Genomic DNA, 20,739 nt, shown 5'->3' with positions numbered 1-20,739 from the left:
CAACTTTCAGGCCCACCCAAGCTGTTGCCATTTGCTTAACCATAGGATTGGCCTGTCTTGGATCCTGCTTCAGGTTTTTCCTAAACTCTTTCAAATGAGCAGCATCTGGTCTCAGCTAGCCCCATACCTCTCGTTAAGTAATACACTGAAACAGACACAGGGAGGCAGCCAAAATGAGGAGACAAAGAAAGAGGTCCCAAATGAAAGAACAGAACAAAACCCCAAGAAAAGAACTAAGCGAAATGGAGAAAAGCAACCTAACAGATGCTGAGTTCAAAATACTGCTTATAAGGATGCTCAATGAACTTAGTGAGAACCTCAGTGAACTTAGTCAGGGCCTCAAGAGCATAAAAAAGGACCAGTCAGAAATCATGGATGCACAGTAAGAATTGAAGGAGGTATTAACTGAAATAAAGAATAATTTACACAGCTTCAATAATAGAGTACATAAATCCAAGGAGCAAACCATTGATTTGGAATATAAGGAAGCAAAAAATGCCCAATCAGAACAGCAAAAAGAAAAAAGAAGCCAAAAAAATGAGGAGAGTGTAAGGAGCCTCTGGGACAACTTCAAGCGTGCCAACATTCGCATCTTGGGCGTGCCAGAAGGAGAAGAGTGAGAACAAGAAATCGAAAACCTGTGTTTGAAACAATAATGGCAGAAAACTTCCCTAACTTGGTGAAGGAAACAGACATACAAGTCCAGGAGGCACAGAGAGTCCCAAACAAGATGAACCCCTATGAGGCCCACACCAAGACACATCATCATCAAAATGCAAAAGGTTCAAGACAAAGAGAGAATCTTAAAAGCAGGAAGAGAAAGGCTGTTATCTACAAGGGAATTCCCATAAGGCTGTCAGCTGATTTCTCAAAAGAAACTTTGCAGGCCAGAAGGGAGTGGCAAGAAATATTCAGACTGATGAAAAGCAAGAACCTACAACCAAGATTACTCTATCCTGCAAAGCTGTCATTTAGAATCGATGGCCATATAAAGAGTTTCCTAGAAGAAAAAGTTAAAGGAGTTCATCACCACCAAACCGTTATTATATGAAATGTTGAAGGGTCTTTTTGAAGAAAAAGATAAAATATATGAACAAACAAAATGGCAATGAATACATATCTATCAACAATGGAATCTACAAACAAAATGAACAGATACAACAGAAACATTCTATAGATACAGAGAACATTTTGTTGGTTGCCAGATGGGAAGGGGGTTGGGGGAATGGGTGAAAAAGGTGAAGGGATTAAGAAGTACAAATTCATTGCTAGACTGACAAACCTCAAAGGGAAGGGGGCTTGGGCGGTGGGAAGAAATAAACCAAAGAATTTATATGCATAACCAATGGACACAGACAATAGTGTGGGAAAAGGCGGGAGGGGGGCGGGAGTGGGGAGGAGGGGGTCAATGGGGGAAAAATGTGGAACATCTGTAATACATTTTACATCCAACAATAAAGATTAAAAAAAAAAAAAAAGTAGTTAAAAAAAATTTTTTTTGAAGAATGACAAAAATAAGTATGATAATATTATTCATTAAAAGGAGAAGAGCCAGACCAGAGTGGCTCAGTGGTTGAGCGTCGACCCATACACCAAGAGGTCGCTGGTTTTATCCCCGGTCTGGGCACATGCCCAGGTTGTAGGCCAAATCCCCTGTGGGGGCACGCAGGAGGCCGCCAATTCATGTTCTCTCTCATCAATGTTTCTGTCTCTCTCCCTCTCCCTTACTTTGTCTCTGTAAAAATCAATAAAGAAAAAAAATTTTTTAAGAGAATTATGAAAGAAAAACAAAACCAAAGCAATGATGTATGAATATGAAAACCAATCAATTAGAAGTTTAGAAAATGAAAAAATGGCATTGAACAAATTTAAATCATTAGAAAGGTGAACATCAGACTGGAATGAAGAATTAGTGAATTGAAAGAAAATTGTAATCAGTTCTCATCTAGAAGTGAAAATTTCAGTTCACATAGCAAGAGACACAAAAAAAATGTTTTTAGATATTAAAGTGGAATTTGGGGATATAAAAGATAACCTGAGAGGCTCCAAAATACATCTAATTGGGGTGAAAGAGGAGAATGGAGGGAACTGAAGAGAAGCAATTCCAGAGGGAAAGTGCAAGGTGTTTTCTAGGACTGAGAAAAGGCATGATTCCTCAGATCAAAAGTGTATTAAAAGTACCATGTGAAGTGTTGGCGAGGGTGTAGAGAAAAGGGACTCTAGTACACTGCTGGTGGGAATGCAGACTGGTACAGCCCTATGGAAAACAATATGGCGTTACCTCAAAAATTAAAAATTGAACTGCCATTTGACCCAGTGATCCCACTTCTAGGAATATACTCTAAGAAGCCTGAAACACCAATCAGAAAGAATATACGTACCCCCATGTTCATAGCAGCACTATTTACAATAGCTAAGATCTGGAAACAGCGCAAATGTCCATCAGTAGATGAATGGATAAAAAAGCTGTGGTACATATACACAATGGAGTACTATGCAGCTATAAGAAAGAAAGACCTCTTATCCTTTGAGACGACATGGAGGGACCTGGAAAGTATTATCTTAAGCGAAACAAGCCAGAGAAAGACAAGTATCATATGATCTCACTTATTTGTGGAATATAATGAACATAACAGTCTGAGGAATGGGGTAGTCCCAGAGACATGGAAGTGGGGTACAGACTGACAATCCCCAGAAGAGGGGGTGGTGGGGGAGAGATAAACCACAGAATTTATATGCATGTATGCATGAACAATGGACATGGACAACAAAGCTGAGGACAGGATATGGAGGGAAGGGGAGGGGGAATCAGTGGGGGGAAAAGGGGAAACATCTGTAACAAAAATTAATTAATTAATTAAAATAAATAAATAAAAGTACCATGTGAAATAAATAGACATAGTTCTCTACTAACATTTTATGAAATTGTATAAAATTAAGGGCAAAGACAAAAATATATTTTAATAGCTAAAGAGGCAAAAAAAAGGCATTACATATAAATGATAATATCCAATACTTCATTGCTTGTTAAAGTGGAAAATGGAAAAGCCAAAGTGTTCATGAAAAAGAGAATCGATTTTGTTTAAAAATAGTATCTTTGGCCCTAGCCGATTTGGCTTAGCGGTTAGAGCATCAGCCCACAGACCAAAGGGTCTCCGGTTTGATTCCCAGCCAAGGGCAGCCAATCAATGTGTCTTTCTCACTTTGATGTTTCTCTCTCTCTTCCCATCTCTCCCTTCCACTCTATCTTAAAAAAAAAAAAAAAAAAAAAAAAAAGTATGTTTGCAATATGGAATACTGTGCATTTAAGGGGGTGCACAATATAGAGCTACATATATCAACACAATTTAAATAATGTTAAGGGGGATCATATTGATAAATAATATATATGGAAGATATTTCCCTTCTTTAAAGAAAAATATCTAAAGTTTATAAAGTAACACATTAGATTTGTTCAGGGTGGATGGTAAGTACATGGGTGTTTATTGCATTATTTTTTATGTTCAAGATTTTTTGTGAAAGAACAGCTTTTTTAAAGGTTTTTAGAAACCACAAGAAGTCAGTGTTTCTGAAAATAGACCAATTCAGCAGACATACCTGATCGCAATAATGAAAAACTTATAAAAACAATAAAGAAAGTGACCTCAAAGCATAACCAACTCAGACTGAAAGGGTCTATTGAAAAAAGATGGTAAGAGAGGCCATGTTCTAGTTAATGGAACTGTGCTGCTAAGATAACTGAAGCCCAGAATGATCAGACACTGTGGATAATTTACAGGTAACAAAAAGGGTCAACTTGGGCATAACCAGAGCAGGCACAGGAAGGGATAGAACCATTCTAAAGAAGAGATAGTACATGCTTAAATTGTAATACGAAAAAGACAGAATTTGGTTACAAACTTTTTGAGTCAAAAAGCATCATATAATTCATCTAGTCCAGTGATTTTTCAGCCACCTATTCAGAACCAGAGAGGTTCCTCAGAGATGTTGGAGGGTTGCCTACGGATGAGGAAGCAGGGCTGCAGTCCTTCACCCCCACTTCAGCCTTTTTTTTTTCAGAGAGAACTACTGATCCTGCGCAAGCCCCTCCTTTTATAAATTGTACGTGCCTGGGAAAGGTCAGAGTTAGTAAGCAATGGAGACCTGAGTGCCATGGCACTGCTTTTGCTGCTACATAGCAGTGCCTCCTACTCTGCTTCCCTCTTCTCCAGCAAAAACAAACAAAGAAATGGGTGGTGCGCAAACATGGAAAGCTGTAACTAGGAATGAGAGAAAGGCATTAAGGCCCGAGAGAAGCCTAGAGGAATTTCATCCTTACAAGTGAAATTTACATGTTTGTTTTATGTCATCAAAATCATTGGCAATGACCTCTTCCTTTCTCCTTTCCTCTCTCCCCCTTTCCTTTCTTTGTTTTGTAGGATTCTCATTGTTCCCCTCCCTCTTTACTATGAAAATTATGGTGCATGCATACAGAAAAGCTGAAGGAGCAATACAATGAATACTCATATACTCATCACCTAAACCAGTGCTTCTCAACCTGTGGGTTGTGACCCCGTTGAGGGTCGAACGACCCTTTCACAGGGGTCACCTAAGACCATTGGAAAACACATATTTCCAACGGTCTAAGGAACCGAGACACCGCTCCTCTATCCGTCTCCAGGCGGGTCTGCCCACATGCAGATACGCCCATACAACATGAGGAGCTGTATTAAAGGGATGCGGCATTAGGAAGGTTGAGAACCACTAAAACCAGTTAACTTTTTGCTATATTTATTTTTCTGAGCAGTGTTTATCCATGTTCTCTATTGCATTGGTTATGCAAAATAAGGGAGATATTTTGTAGAAAAATGAATCTAATGTGGAAGTGGACCCAGTTTACTTTTCTCACCATTTCCTTTCACTTGATGTATTCCAGGCTGAGATTCTAACCGGCCTCACGGTTCGCAGCCCGGCGGATGCTGGGAAGGTTGCACAGGTGCTGGTGGAAAGGGGCTGCCAGGTCGTAATCATCACTTTAGGTGCTGAAGGATGTGTGATGCTGTCACAGTCAGATCCTGTTCCAAAGTACATTCCCACAGAGAAAGTCAAGGCTGTGGATACCACGGTAGGTTTTAAAATTTCAGAATCATTTTTGGCCCTTGAAATCATCATTGAGTTACTAAGATACTGAACTTTGGATCATGAGGTAACGGCTCCAAGAAGTGATATGGTAGAAAAGAAAAACCGCCAGGCAGGAGAACCATATCCTAATTCCTCTTTAACCCATGTAGAACTTTCTACAAGTCACTTAAGCTCTGTTAGCCTCAGTTTTCTCATCCATAATATTGGAATATCAGTAAAATTACAACTATATTACCTATATTCACTCATTTATTCAATAAATATTTATTGAATACCTATTTTATGCCAGTAAATATTAGGTGCTGGTGCTACAGTGACGAACAAGACGGTCTCTCCATCAAGGGACTTAGATTTTAGACAGTCACCAGGTCTGACAAGCTTCGTGTGGAGTGAAATGGCAGCGAGCACTGGCTAGCAGAGCTCATTCTTTCCACCAGCAGATAACAACAGCTAACATTTACTACGTGCTCACTGTGTCTCTTTTGTATACATCTCATTTAATCTTTGCAATAATAAATCAGGTAGGTACAATCGTTATCCTCACTTTACAGATTTAGAAACGTGCTCAGGATTATAATGTTAGGAAGTAACACAGCTGGGGGTTCAAAACTAGGCCTGTGGGGACTCCAGTGACATTCCATGTGCAAGGCGCTATGGTAAGGACAAGCAGGTTAAGTGGACAAGCCTCAGCCAGCTACAGAGCAGCGACGAAAAGGAAACAAGTTAGAAAAAGGCTCAGGGTTTCTCTAAAGCTGGAGAAATTAAAAAGTCTCTTTATGGCCTGGAATTCAGAAGAGCTAACTAGAAAAGTAAGCACGTGTCAAGAACACAAAACTAGAGGAAGAATAAAAAGTTGAGAATTTTTATTTATAAGAAATTGCTGTATAATTATTTATAAAATATGTTTCGGTTTTTATGCTTTAAAAAACGCCTTTAAAATATGGGTCACTTTCCCTGGCCAGTTTGGCTCAGCGGTTAGAGCGTCGGCCCCGAGACCAGAGAGACCCAGGTTCGGTTCCCGCTAAGGGCATGTACCTCGGTTGCTGCTTGTCCCTGGCCCCAGTTGAGGTTGTGTGGGTGGCAACAACTCAATGTGTCTCCATCACATTGATGTTTCTCTCTCTCTCTTTCTCCTTTTCTCCCTCCCACTCTATATCTCAAGATAAAATGCAAAAATGTCCTCGGGTGAGGATTAAAAAAAAAATTAATAAAAAGAATATGGCCCTGGCCAGTTTGGCTCAGCGGTTGGGTGTTGGCCTGTGGACTGGAGAGTCCCAGGTTCGGTTCCTGCTAGGGGCACATACCATAAGGAAAAAAAATATATATATATACACACACACACACACACACACACACACACACACACACACACATATATATGTCATTTATCAAAAAAGAAGCCTAAGAGGATCTGATGAAGTTTTGGATATGGATATGCTGTGAAAAATAGCTAAGTGCAAGGCATGCTTTTATAACATGAAGTTACATTGCCATTGTCTTTCAAAATGTGCTTCATTGGGTATGCAATAAATTCTACATGGCAATGTTATTCACATTTAATCATTAGTGAGACCATTAGTTGGTTTTTTTCTGTTTTGTCAAGGTGGGCAGTAACCTGAATTTGAAAAGTTTCTTATTAGTTCTGAAATTGACCCTGCATTAGACTAAATCTATTCCGGTCCTGAACTAAAGCAGAAGAGTTTCTTCTCTTGCTAAGAATGAAAGGAGGGTCTTGTGAAGGTGCTGGACTCTGTAGGTACCCAGAAGTGGATTAGACTCAGCTTCCATGTGTAGGTCAATCATGCCTCCTTTTGCTCATAAGTATCAGAAGCACAACTCTAATGGGCTTACACAGAAAAGGGGATTTACTTGGTACACATAATTAGAAAGTTCGGAAGTATGGCAGAATGCAGAGGCTAACCTGTGTCGTGGCACTGGCTTGCTCTCTCCCCGTCAGCTCTGCTTGCCTTGCACTGGGCTTTGGGCTCAGGCAGGCCCCCTCCAGGTGACAGTCCCTGGCAGCTTCCTGCACACACCATGCCCGACATCGTGTCTCCATCTCTGGTGTCAAATAAAAGTCAAAGAACTCTTTTCAGAGGATGGGAAGTGGGTGCTGGTCAGGCAGAAACAACCCATGCCTACCACAGAACGCTCATATGGAAATGCATTGCCTGCGCCTGGGACTAAATGACGAAGAAATTATTTGAAATTGTTCAAATGTAAATCAGTAATAAGAATCCTCAGAGTAATTTCCTGTTGAAGGACTGGATTTCATAGATCACAATGGATGACAACTTTGAGCATCTTAACTAGCGCAAGGTGCATGAAGGAAGTGTTCGCTTTGTTTTGTGCCCTTCCGTTTGATTTCTTAGCAGTTGCAGTTAATTTCTGGGTTTCGGAAAGGTGAGAATTCAGAGGAGAGCAGATTACTCTCACATGGGAGAAGACAGAAAATGGGATCAGGACGATCAAGGCACTGGAGCAAGGTCAGCAGTCTTTTCCACAGAGGGCCGAATAGTCATGTTTGAGGCTTCACCGGCCATATGCGTAGGTGCTGTGTCACAACTGCGCTGCTTTCATGCCATGGTAGCGTGAAGGCAACATCAGCAATGGTGTCTGCTATTGGAATTAGGTTGGTATTTAGTTACAACTGGACTGGGTTTTTGTTTGTTTGTTTGTTTTTTATCCTCACCTGAAGACATTTCTTTGCATTTATCTTCCGATAGAGCAGGAGGGAAGAGAGAGAGAGAAAAACATCGATGTGAAAGAGACACATTGAATGGTTGTCGCCCACACGATCCCAACCAAGGCCAGGGACAAACTGCAACTGAGGTACATGCCCTTAGCGGGAACCGAACCCGGGACTCTCTGGTCCACGGGGTGACACTCTAACCAGCTGGGCCAAACCGGCCAGCCAGGGCACAACTGGACTGTTTTAAGTTAAGGTGTTGATTGGAATCACCAGTGTAATCAATAGGACAAGAACTATAAAAAAAAAAAAGAAAAAACCCACTAAAATAAACAAGGGAATTAAAATGATACACTTAAAAAATATCTAACACATCTCTCCTAGCCACGCAGTCCAGAGGAGAGCAGGTGAATGGCGGGCTCTGGGAGGAATGTCTCCGAGAACAAAAGGGGGAGGGAATAGTGGAATATTCATGTGTTTAAATATGCCCAGAGATGTTTCATTTTCTTGCAGTATTTGAGGACGAAGTAGTAATTAATATGTAGAAAACTGAGGAAATTAAAAAAAAAAAGACACAAATGTTTTCCTCTAGGTCATCTGGAGTCTAAGGGCAAAAGTATGATTAAGTAAATATAATCTTAGTATATCACATGACTATGAATTCACAGTCATAACAATGTGTCAATTATTGATTTAACCAAAAATGGAGATTATAATCATATTGTGAGACTTGAAAGAAAAAGTGAGTATATATTTGTGTGCACCTGGGAGAAGAAAAGAGAACTAAATGCTCATCTTCCATAGTTGGAAGTCAAGAGAAAATATCTAAAATTGGTTTCTAAAATAGTGGTATAATACATATTACCAGAAATAGAAGATAAATACCAGAAGAAACCGCTAGAAGAATTTAAAGTATTTGCCTCAATGAAATGGTTATGGAGAGATATGGGATATTTACACTTTGTCTTGTCTTTTTAAACTGTGTATGTGGATGGCTCTGATTCTTTTTAAGTGACAAAACACAATGAGATACCATGTCATGTCCACTGGGGTGGCTATAATCAAAAATAGATCATAACAAGTGCTGCTAGTATGTGGAGAAAATGGAACCCTCAAACAATGCTGGTAGGAATGTAAAATGGTGCAGCCACTTTGGAAAACAGTCTGGGAAAGCTTCAAAAATTAAATTTAGAGTGAGTTACAATATGACCCAGCAATTCTACTCCTAGGTATATAACCAAGAGAAATGAAAACATATGTCCACACAAAAATTTATACATGAATATTCATAGCAGCAATATTCATAAGAGCCCAAAATTGGAAACAACCTAAATTTTCACCAACAGATGAATAAACAAACAAATTGTGGTATATACTGGGGGGGAATAAAAAAATTTCCTCTACCCTTCTATGTTCTTCTGGCTGGTCTAATAATTAAATCAACACAAGACAGAGTAACAAGAGAAAGTAATCAAAATTAACTATGTATGTCTGGAAACCCCACATATATGAGTCAGAGTAATTAGAAGTTTGCCCTGTCCTATAGATAAATCATAAAAAGTTATTTCTGCTAATAACTCTTATTATGGGCAAGGCCCCAAATTTAAATTCTTTTCTTTTTTTTTTTTAATCCTCACCTGAGGACATTTTTCCATTTTTTATACAGATAGAGTGGGAGAGAGAGAGAGGAAGAGAGAGAGAGAGAGAAACATCGATGTGAAAGGGACACATCGAGTGGCTGCCACCCGCACGACCAACCAGGGCCGGGGACAAACTGCAACCGAGGTACATGCCCTTAGCGGGAACCGAACCCGGGTCTCTCCAGACCACAGGCCAACGCTCTAACCGCTGAGCCAAACTGGCCAGGGCCCAAATTTAAATTCTTTAAGAAAGAGGCAAAATTTTCTCCTGAGCCCACAGGGTCTTGATAGCCTTCAGGTCAAAATAATTCACCTACCCCTTCAATACATATAATAGAAGGTTATTCAGCCACAGAAAGGAATACTGGCACATGCTACAACATGGATGAACATCCAAAACATTATACTAAGTGAAAGAAGCCAGACATAAAAGGCCACATATTATATGCTTCCATTTATATGAAATATCCAGAATAGGTAAATCTATGGAAACAAAGTAGATTGACGGTAGCCAGTGTCTGGGCAGAGGGGATAATGAGAAGTGACTGTGAATGGGTACAGGGTCCCTCTTCAGGGTGATAAAAATGCCCTGGACTAGTGATGGTTACATAATCTTGTGGATATACTAAAAACCACTGAATTGTGTACTTTTAAAAGGTGACTTTTATGGTATGTGAATGATTTCTCAATTTAGAAAACAAAGGTCAAAAATATAACAAAACTATCCATCTAGGCACTTCACTAAAGAATGGATACTCTTGCCCTGGCCGGTTTGGCTCAGCGGTTAGAGCGTCAGCCTGCGGTCCGGAGAGACCCGGGTTCGGTTCCCGCTAAGGGTATGTACCTCGGTTGCAGTTTGTCCCCGGCTCTGGTCAGTCGTGCGGGTGGCAGCCACTCGATGTGTTCCTTTCACATCGATGTTTCTCTCTCTCTCTGTTCCTCTCTCTCCCCCTCCTACTCTACCTGAACAAAAAATGGAAAAATGTCCTCGGGTGAGGATAATAAAAAAGGGGGAAAAAAAAAAAAAGAATGGATACTCTTGCCCTGGCCGGTTTGGCTCAGCGGTTAGAGCGTCGGCCTGCAGTCCGGAGAGACCTGGGTTCGGTTCCCGCTGAGGGCATGTACCTCGGTTGCAGTTTGTCCCCGGCCCTGGTTGGTCATGTAGGTGGCAGCCACTCGATGTGTCCCTTTCATATCGATGTTTCTCCCTCTCTCTCTGTTCCTCTCTCTCCCTCCCACTCTACCTGAACAAAAAATAGAAAAAAGAATAGATACTCTTGTGATAAGGAATCTTCCATGTCATTACTCTACTGAACCTACTAAACACGCTCTCAACGTCCCTCAGTCGAGCGGAGGCGACACAGGAAACAGGGTAGTTATTTTCTGAGTGTAGAATCTCCCTCAGCTTTTTAAATGCTATCTTTGTTCCCTCATTATTAAAACTCTTACCTGTTATACACACAACTGTTCGCCTCTTCATAGGTCTGAAAAAGAGGAGATAATTCACACGGTGAGGTGAGGAACTCCCAGGGAGATGTTTTCTTCTGATCAAATGGCTCCTTCATTTTTCTGTCAGGAGGGTACTGCTTGCTCTAGTCGTTTTGTAACCTTCTCACTTTCCCTCCTCCTAATCCCTTACTACATATACATTTTTAAAAATCATGTTGTGCAACCTAAATGCATACAATTTTTACTTGTCAATCGTTCCACAATAAAGCTGAAAAAAAATAAATAAGTAAATCAGGCATGGGATGGATGATGGAAACATCCTCAGTCAATTGGCACTTGGTCCACACGAGACAGGCAGCCTGCCCGGGAACACTTCTGCAGGCTACTGGATACAGTTCTGCCTGTGTTAATAGTTGGATATGTCACTTCTATTTTTACATCTGTTCCCCGTTGGACTAGAGTGAGAGGGTGGCAGTAGCTGCAGATGTCCTCAGCTCAGTTTGGAAGACATGACAGATGTGTCTTTTCCCATCTCCATGTTGTCTGAATCTCAGCCTCAAAATGACACGACACTCATGTCCTCGCTCCAGTCTTTCCAGCCTGAAGGTTAGGGGCTTTGCCATCTTGTGTTCACAGTTACACAGAAGAATCACTTCATAGTCAGAGCTACACTACACACATTTAAGCATGGTAATATTCTGAGATGATTGTGCTAGTGTGATATAATATGTTGTAACATTAATTATCCTTGGCCTATAAGCCTTGTAATATTCTTTATATATAAATTGCTTTTCTACATGTAAATGGCTATGTCCTAGAATCCACAGTAACACTCTAATTTTAAGAATTCAGCCCACAGGCTAAATCTGTCTTCTCAAGAATCACTCACTGTACAATAAATCATCATAATTTACGGTATATAAATGAGCTGAGAGTAATCAAAAGCCAAGGACATGGGGGATTCTCTTATTCTTTATTTCCCTTCTTTCTATCCATTATATTTGAATTCTGTGGTATTCACAGTTGCTGGTGAGGAACTAGTTGCACAGATGCCCCAAAGGGATGACTCAGGGCTTGAGAATGAACTCTAAACTAGAGATTGCACCAGCAGGAAGTGGAGATCATTTCTGTTCAAGTTTGCATGGAAGTGAGGGTGGGGTGACTGTTGGGGCTGATGGGTTACCCACAGCTTTCCAAAGTAACTTCTCCTTGTATTCCCCTCATCCTGGGGTCTGGCCTTCAGCCATCCGAGCTGCTCTCGAGGATAGGTTTTTATTAATCCACCATCCAGAAGGAAAATTCTGTCTTTGAAAATCCAGCATCTGAAGGGCCATTATTTCCAACTTGGAGTACCCTGTCCCCATAGCCTACACCTTCTTCCTACCTCCAGCCCCCTGACCAGTGGAAAGCCCAAGTCATATTGTCAGACATAATTAGAACCAATGAATGTATGTGCTCCTAAGAGGTGTTTCTCAACTCCAGCAAACTGAGCTACTGCTTCCTACTTAGCCAGAGCCTTACTGAGAGGACCGAATACACGGACACTGCCAGTGTGGGTCTTTGCGACGCTCCTTAAACTGTTTCCCAGCACCACACTCTTTCTTCCTCCCACCTCCTTCTTCCTGGTCAAGACATACATTCTTTGCATTTGTTAATAACTAGTGTGGTTTCTGAGGCACATTTCTGTCCAGAAACTTCTGATACAGCCAAGATGTTTGAGTGCCCCTCAGATGTTGACTGCCAATACTTGAAAACGGGTTAGAATGGTAAAATACTATGGGTAAAGAGTGATAGAATCTTGGGTGTTGAAGAGGTAACTATATAATAATAAGGCTAACTTTGACTACAATATCAATTTATTACCTGAGAAGTAACTGTTTTTCCTTCAAATTTTGACCTTACGAGAACTAAGTGTCTATTGATACTGCCACTACTGAGAATACCTTGGGAAATCTTCTTTTAGAATGGCCTTGTGAGCCTTCATCACCTTTACCCCACTAATAATTATTGGGGATTTTTTCTTTATACTCAAAAAAATCAATACATACTTAGTGTTCAAGGGGAGAAAAAAGCAGAAAACAGAGAAAGGTATAAAGAAGTCAGATACCCATGATCCTAACACTTAGATGTAACCATTGTAATCCTTCTTGTAAATCCTTCCACATTCTTTCTGTGCACATTCATGCATGAATATCTATTAACAGGGTATTTACTAACAGAAAATATGAATATTTACAACAGCAGAGTTACTATGTGTAATTATGGGAAGTCTCTACAGTGCGAAAAAAATCAAACATTTCTCTAGAATAATGTCAATAGGTGATTCACTGAAGAAGAAATACCAAAAAAAAGACATAAGACAGTGTTCAACCTCACAAGAAATCAGGACTACTCAAATCAAAATGCCACTGAAACCCCCTCTATTGCCCATCACGTCAGCAAAAAAATAAAGATTGATAATGTCAAAGTCCAAGTAAATTGGAAAACACATGCTCTCATATAATTCTGGTGGGAGTATAAATTCATACAGAGTTTTAAGAGGGCAACTTAACAGTAGCAGTTTTTAAAATATGCTTTCCCTTTGACCAGTAAATCTTCTTCTAAGGGTCTATCTTAGAGAAATGCTCATATATAAAAGTATTTGTAGAGGAATGTTTATTTTGTTTGTAATAACCAAAAATTAATCAGAAAGATCTATATAATCATTAGGAGAAAGTCCAATTATAACAGCATGGTGTCATTTATTTTTAAATAATTCTAGCTATCTGTACGTAAAAGCGTATTTTAAAATCTGGGAAAACGCCCTGGCCGGTTTGGCTCAGCGGTTAGAGCGTTGGCCTGCGGTCCGGAGAGACCGGGGTTCAGTTCCCGCTAAGGGCACGTATCTTGGTTGCAGTTTGTCCCCGGCCCTGGTTGGGTTGTGCGGGTGGCAGCCACTCGATGTGTCCCTTTCACGTCAATGTTTCTCTCTCTCTCTCCCTCTCTTTCCCTCCCACTCTATCTGAACAAAACATGGAAAAATGTCCTCCGGTGAGGATAAAAAATAAAAATAAAAAATAAAATAAAATATGGGAAAACCCCACCAAACTCTATGATCATTACTCCCTGGAAGGGGCAGAAGATGGGGAGAAGGTGTGATAAAGGACTTCTACATTTTACTCTGTATTCTTCTGAGTTATTTGAGTTTTTTCACAATCCTGTATTTTCATGTATTGCTTTAAAATTTGGAGTAAATATGACTTTGAGACATAATGGAAAACTGTGTGGAGCTACATCTAGCAAATAAGACAGGTGATATCATGTCTCAAAGGGTGTACTGGGCACTGTCCTCACTGAGCAGCCAGCAATTGATCCCATAAGGAGCCTCCCAAGCACTGCCAAGCCTCTGTGCAAGTGGGCTGAGTAGCCCGTTGACTTCAGATGGCTTCTAAATGAAAAGTCTCCTGATGCCCAAGAAACAGAGCCTCCTTAAATCTGGGTATTTCACTACATCCTTTTGACAATTTTTTTCCCCCTTAATCTTCATTTAAAAAATAATAATTTCCCTCAAAAATATGTTACTTTATTCAGTTTCCCTTGGAAATATCAGAATAAATGTCAAAGCCACACCGTTTCTGATTGTCAGTCAAATGCACAGCAGATTTGCAGAGAAACTTGACCCATGGTCAAGTTTGCTTCCTGAATGGGTCTGCTTATATATCTTAGTTTAACTCTTGAGTCCTCATTCTCACAGTTAATAATATATTGAATGCTCTGAATTTTGGCTTTTGACATATTTCTTGGTCTTTATTAATTGATGACCTGGAGGAGTTGTACAAGGGGCTGGGCCATAGGTGATGCCTCATGTTTAGGTACTTAATAAATAGTGTATGTAGTTTATCGCTCAGGTACTAACTATTTGAAACAGATCTAAAAGGATTGGCTCATGAAGGAGGAAGGGATAAAGTAACACAGTCCTTTGGACTGAATTGTTCCTTCCAAAATTCATATATTGGAGCCCTAACCCCAATGTGACTGTATTTGGAGGCTAGGACCTATAAGAAGGTAATTAAGGTTAAATGAGGTCATACAGATGGAGCCCATAGGATTAGTGTCACCAGACACCAGAGAGCTAGTTCTCTCTATGTGTGTACTCAAAGAAGAGGTCATATGAGCACACAGCAAGATGGTGGCCACCTGCAGGCAAGGAGAAGGGGCCTCAGAATGAAACCTACTTTGCCAGCATTTTGATCTTAGACTTCTAGCCTCCAAAAATTTGAGAAATAAATTTCTGTTGTTTAAGCCACCCAGGCTGTGGTTTTTTGTTATGGTCCAAACAGACTAAATATACAAGAAAGCAAATCAGTGTGTTTCAGAAGCAACCTAAAGTGAATACTGAAAAATAAGCTGTTCTGCAAGGAGAAAATAATCTCATATGAACTAACAGGATCACCCTAAATCACCTTTTGTGTGAAATATCTCGAGAATATTGTATATGGTTTAACTGAAATCATTGGTCCCCATGGGTGAGGGCCTGAGTTCTCATCCTGATTTAGCCATTAACTGGCAGGCTGCTGTGGGCAAATGACTCAGTATGTTTGGAGCTCAGGTTGTTCATCCAAACATGATGTGTCTGGAGTGGGTGAACTCAGGCATCTTTGACCTCTAAAGGCCCAGATTCTTACAGATTCTTTTGCTAATAATGAAAAGCAGGCACAAGTCTGTGCCAGGCACTATGCTGGACTCGATACATTATCTCACATGTTCATAGCAACCCTACAAGACGGGGTTCATGCCCATTTTAGAGAGGAAGAGACAGTGCCCCCAAAGGTAAATAACCTGCCCAGAGTCATACAGCTAGAAAGTTGGCAGGGCCAGAAATTGCTTCTAGATCTGTGTGTCTGCCCCATTCTGACACCCATGTACTCTCTACTGCACCACTCTGCCTCTTGATTTGGTGACAATCTGCCTGGCCTTCCAGCTCTGAATTTCCTTGTCATTTGTCATGATAGAGGTTTTCATAACTGCTCCATTTTTCTCGATCTTCAGAAGCTGCCAGATCTCGCAAAGGCATTGCTTGCTTTGTGTGGTACAGTGCAGCCTCTTTTAAATGCAATAACCCATATATAGCCTTAAAAACAGTGCTTGGCACACATAAGCACTTTGTATGTGTTATTTCTCATTAAAAGGTCCCTACGTGTCTGACTGTTCACTTTCCCTGGATCACCTGGGGGTACCAAGAAGCATGCGCCAGGAGCTTACATCACTCACCGCTATGTAGAGCAGATATGACTTTGGCTCTGTATATTATTGGAGGGAAACCCAGGTCCCACTCCCATTCAGCTCCAGCATCTTCCTATATAGGGCAAAGAGCCAAACTATATGGAGAGTGGTTTGGCAAGATAGTGTCTGTTCAGATATCAAAGGTTCTGGCAAAGATCACGCTCATTCATTCTTGTCATTGAATGACCAAACCTACAGGAAAGGTGTACCGCTCTTAGACACTACAACCAAATCTTTTTGTTACAGTTCTTTAACTAGGGGCCTGAAGTGCTAACTAGAGAGGCTGGGGAAAAGGTAATTCCTCTTTTCTTAACATTCTGAAACTCTCTCTGTAGTTTAAGAAAAGAAAATACACTCTTCCTTCCCTGCCTAGCAAACTCCTAGCCATCCTCAAGGTCCAGCTCGGAGTTCTTTTTAGACAACCCCAATGATTAATACAATGCCTGGCATATATTAACAGGCCCTCCTGAAATAACAAAGGAGTTCTAGTTCCTTCTGAGAAAGTTAACTGGTGTGTGTACAAGAGTTACTAAGCCTCACTGAGCCCCAGCGTTCTTAGAGGACTAGAGGATCCACAGGATTCCTTTTATTCCTGAAATTCTACATAGCATATGCCAAGGGAAAGAATAAATCTCAAATAAAAATGCTCGTTTTTAAATTATTTGAAAACAAAATAATTACTTTCCCATTTTAAAACATATCCTTAGATTGTTTTGCCTGCAGTCATAGAAAGGCCAGGCCCCCAAACAAAGTCACAGAGAGTAAATGACATCTCTGAAATTGGCATCATAAAATAAAGTAAGCCCCAGTGAGGCTCCAAAATAGCCATCTTAACCTTAGACATGATGTCAATAAATGGACATGATATCTGTGCAAACTGCTGCCGCTGGCTGCCAGGAAAGATGAAGACAACAAAAAGTTCTCTGACTGTAAAGAGAGGACAAGGTAATTGCTAACGAGACGTTGGACAAGGCACAAGGCATCTGTCATGCCCCAGGGGGCCGTATTAGCTCGATTACATTAGTTCCACCTCAGCAGATCACCTCATTTACCATCTAATCAGGCAGAATTAAATATTTTAAATTATCTTTCTCAATCCTGCATGGGATCAGTTGAAAACCCAGGGCTCTAAAAATCTAATTGTAACTGCTTACCAGAAATGTCATCCTCACTTTGAGGATCTGAAATAGAGTTTTTCAGTTTTTTCAGTTTTCCTAAAGTACTGTCCCTTAGCCAGAACTGGACAGACATGCACATGTGCCTAGGCCTGTACATCCTAGGGACTCCCGAGGACACCTGGGATCCTGGCCCTTCTTCAGAATCAAATATGGCCAGAGAGTGAAAGGAGAGCAGTGGTTGTAGAGAAGAGGGGTAGAGGTAGGGTGTAGAGAAAAAGCAGCTGTTAGACCATAGCAAAAGTCAAGACAGCAAAATCTAAATCTAGATTTGGTGTTCTGTGGGCCTAGATAGTGCCTAAGTAAAGAGACAGGAAATAGTCCTCCTCCCAGTAAGAAGCGATGATATGAGGTTGTGGCACCTTGTTCTCCCTCCTGGGACAAAGACTTCTTTTCCTCTCAGCTTCCTACCCCTAAGCCCCGCTCCTTACTGTCCTAGGTGTCAGTGTGGCACCACGCAGGACGCCAGCAGCCCGCTCCTGGCTGCCTCCCTGGAATGCTGCAGCAGTGCTCTCGGAGCCGAACTGCCAGGACTAGACTAGGTCTGCAAGCGGTTTGGCTTGTGTGGTGCTATCTCTTGGCTAGACCTGAAGTTACAAGGTGAGAAAACCATCTGAAGCCAAACTGCACAGCCTAGTGAGTCGGAGCCGTGCCCACTGCCCTCAGTGCCCATTGGTGATGGAGGTGGACAGGAAATGAATAAAACAGGTGTTGTCCATAGCTTGCTGAACATCTTTCTGCCCTTTGTGTGTTGTAAGTTACTGATGTATTGACATGGTCTGTGTGACTAAACTGTTAGTGGCATGTGTCTGTGTGCATGTGGAAGTAGAATGTGCTACAGTGGGACAGGGTTTACAGAGCCGCCCGGCCACTCCCACTCTTCCTCTCCTACTTCCTTCCATTCCTTTAAAATTATAGGAGTGCTCTATACGATAATACAGCCCCTAAAAAAGCTGTGTGATTTGGTGGTAGAGATGGTAGGGTTAGGTGAATTACATCTCTCCTAAAAGATTCTCTAAAACCTGAAAGTTTTATATCCTTTTCCTTCTTTGGTCAAAATAAACCAAAATTGGGAAAAGATCATAGTTATATTTGCTAGATGACTTCCCCATAACTGTTCTGTTCCCAGTTAAGAAAATGTTTTTCCCTACTTCGTCTTCTCTTTAACTTTTAGTTTTAGCATGTGGGATCTTATTGTGTAGATTACTTTTAAGTGAAAATACTTTGCATCAACTACTTGCATTTACTACTTCCCTCAGTAGCCCCAAGGCCAATCTGATTGCCTTCCTTCCTTCTTTTTAAATTATGAAATGTTCTCATTGTACTGATAAGTATAAAGAATAATATCATGAATATCCACTGATCCACCACCCAGCTTTGTTAATTCTTAACATTTTGTTATTTTTGTTTCAGGTAGTTTTTAAGAAATAAAACATTACAAACACAATATGGCCTTTTTGCTTAAAGAGCTTAGTGCTATGAAGATTCAGCCTATATCAGAACCCAGCTTTTAGGACATTTGAACAAAAGAATAGTTTTCTTTTGTAAGAATTTCTCTTGGTCTTTGCCATTCTGCAGTTTTATAGCAATGAGTCCAGATCTGAATTTATTCTTTTTTTTTTTTTAATCCTCACCCGAGGACATTTTTCCATTTGTTGTTGTTGTTGTTGTTGTTCAGATAGAGTGGAAGGGAGAGAGAGAGAGAGTGAGAGAGAGAAACATCGATGTGAAACGGACACATGGAATGGCTGCCTCCCATACGATCCCACCAGGGTCGGGGACAAATCACAACAGATGTACATGCCCTTGACCAGAATCGAACCCGCAACTCATTGCCTGGTCCACAGGCTGACACTCTAACTGCTGAGCCAAACTGGCCAGGGCCTGAATTTATTCTTATTTATACTGCTCATGACTCTGTTATTCCTGAATCTCAGTATTTGTGTTTTTCATCAACTCTGACAAACCTTAACCAACTTATTATTTACCTCTCCCCTATTTTTTTGATCTCTCCTTCTTGAATCCCTACTAGGTATATGTTAGACCTTCTCTTTTCTATTATTCATATCTTTTATTTTTTAATTAATTGGGTTGTCATTGTCTTCTCTCTTTTCTCAAGCCATAAAGAAGAGACTTGGAGAGCTCTGAAGAGTAGTGCAGCAAGCTCCCCAGATGGGCAGAAGTGGGTATATTTCTGAGTTATAGCCTCAGATGTCAGGACTTAGAGGCGCTTGTGTTTACCTGTTGACTTCTCAAACGTGTCTATTCTGTTGGATATTCTGCTAGAGAGAGAAAACGAAATAGGGTATGTTCACAGTCAGGATCCTTATTCTTGAAGCATCCCAGTAGTTCCATGGGTAACAAAGCAAAAGGACCTCTAGACCTGAAAATGGTCCTTTAAGAAATGAAAACGGACCCTGGCCGGTTTGGCTTAGCGGTTAGAGCGTCAGCCTGCGGTCCACAAAGACCTGGGTTCGGTTCCCGCTAAGGGCACGTACCTTGGCTGCAGTTTGTCCCCGACCCTGGTTGGGTCGTGTGGGTGGCAGCCACTCGATGTGTCCCTTTCACATCGATGTTTCTCTCTCTTCCTCTCTCTCCTTCCCGCTCTATCTGAGGAAAAAAAAAAATGGAAAAATGTCCTCGGATGAGGATTAAAAAAAAAAAAAAAAGAAAGAAATTAAAACGACCCTGCTCAGTTTGGCTCGGTGGTTAGAGAGTCGGCCCGCGAACCAGAGAGGCCCGGGTTCGGTTCCCACTAAGGGCATGTGCCTCGGTTGCAGTTTGTCCCCTGCCCCGGTTGGGGTCATGTGAGTGGCAACCACTCCATGTGTCTCTCTCACTTTAATGTTTCTCTCTCTCTCTCTCTTCCTCCCTGTCTCCATCCTGCTCTATCTGAAGATATATGCAAAAATGTCCTCAGTTAAGGATAAAAAAAAAAAGAAATGAAAACGATCCCTATGGGAAACTGTGGCAAAGTGGGGTGAGGAGCTCATTTTTGAACTCATTTATTCAGCACACTTTATTTGAATGTTCTGATTCCAAGCATCAGGCATACCCTGGTATAATAAGACAGTCCCTGGCCACAGAGAGCGCTAAGTCTGGAAGAGCATGCAGCCCACACAGTCAGAGTGCCATGGTGGGGTGCCCCGGAGGTGCTGTGGGAGTGCAGTTGAGGGGCCCACCTGACCTGAGGAGCCCAGGGAACCTGCTTTGAAAGGGCAAGGGAAGGAGGTGAGCTGAAGTGCAAGTCCATTTGGTGAAGGGTCACCCAGGCCCAGGCAGCAGTTCATGAAACAGCACAGAGCCAAGACAGCAGGTCATGTTTGTGCCTTTTCAAGCTGTTCTGTTTGGGGAAAACTTACAGTGCAAGGAAGAGTGGAAAAACCATATGGAATAGGTTGTG

The 20,739-nt window shown here is 41.2% G+C and overlaps 1 protein-coding gene across 2 annotated transcripts in view; it reads left to right on the top strand.

Moving 5' to 3' along the window:
- The window catches only part of RBKS (ribokinase), a 104,398-nt gene that overhangs the window by 56,579 nt on the left and 27,080 nt on the right, over window positions 1-20,739 (top strand). For both annotated transcript variants that reach the window (XM_036263412.1, XM_036263411.1), the window contains exon 7: window positions 4,916-5,104. In XM_036263412.1, the coding sequence (XP_036119305.1) occupies window positions 4,916-5,104 (189 nt within the window). The remainder of the gene's footprint in view (window positions 1-4,915; window positions 5,105-20,739) is intronic.

The sequence above is a fragment of the Molossus molossus genome, unplaced genomic scaffold, assembly GCF_014108415.1.
Source record: "Molossus molossus isolate mMolMol1 unplaced genomic scaffold, mMolMol1.p scaffold_m16_p_15, whole genome shotgun sequence".
NCBI classification, from domain to species: Eukaryota; Metazoa; Chordata; class Mammalia; order Chiroptera; family Molossidae; genus Molossus; species Molossus molossus.
The sequence above is the reverse complement of the archived record's forward strand: the minus strand, read 5'-3'. Positions and strand labels throughout refer to the sequence as shown.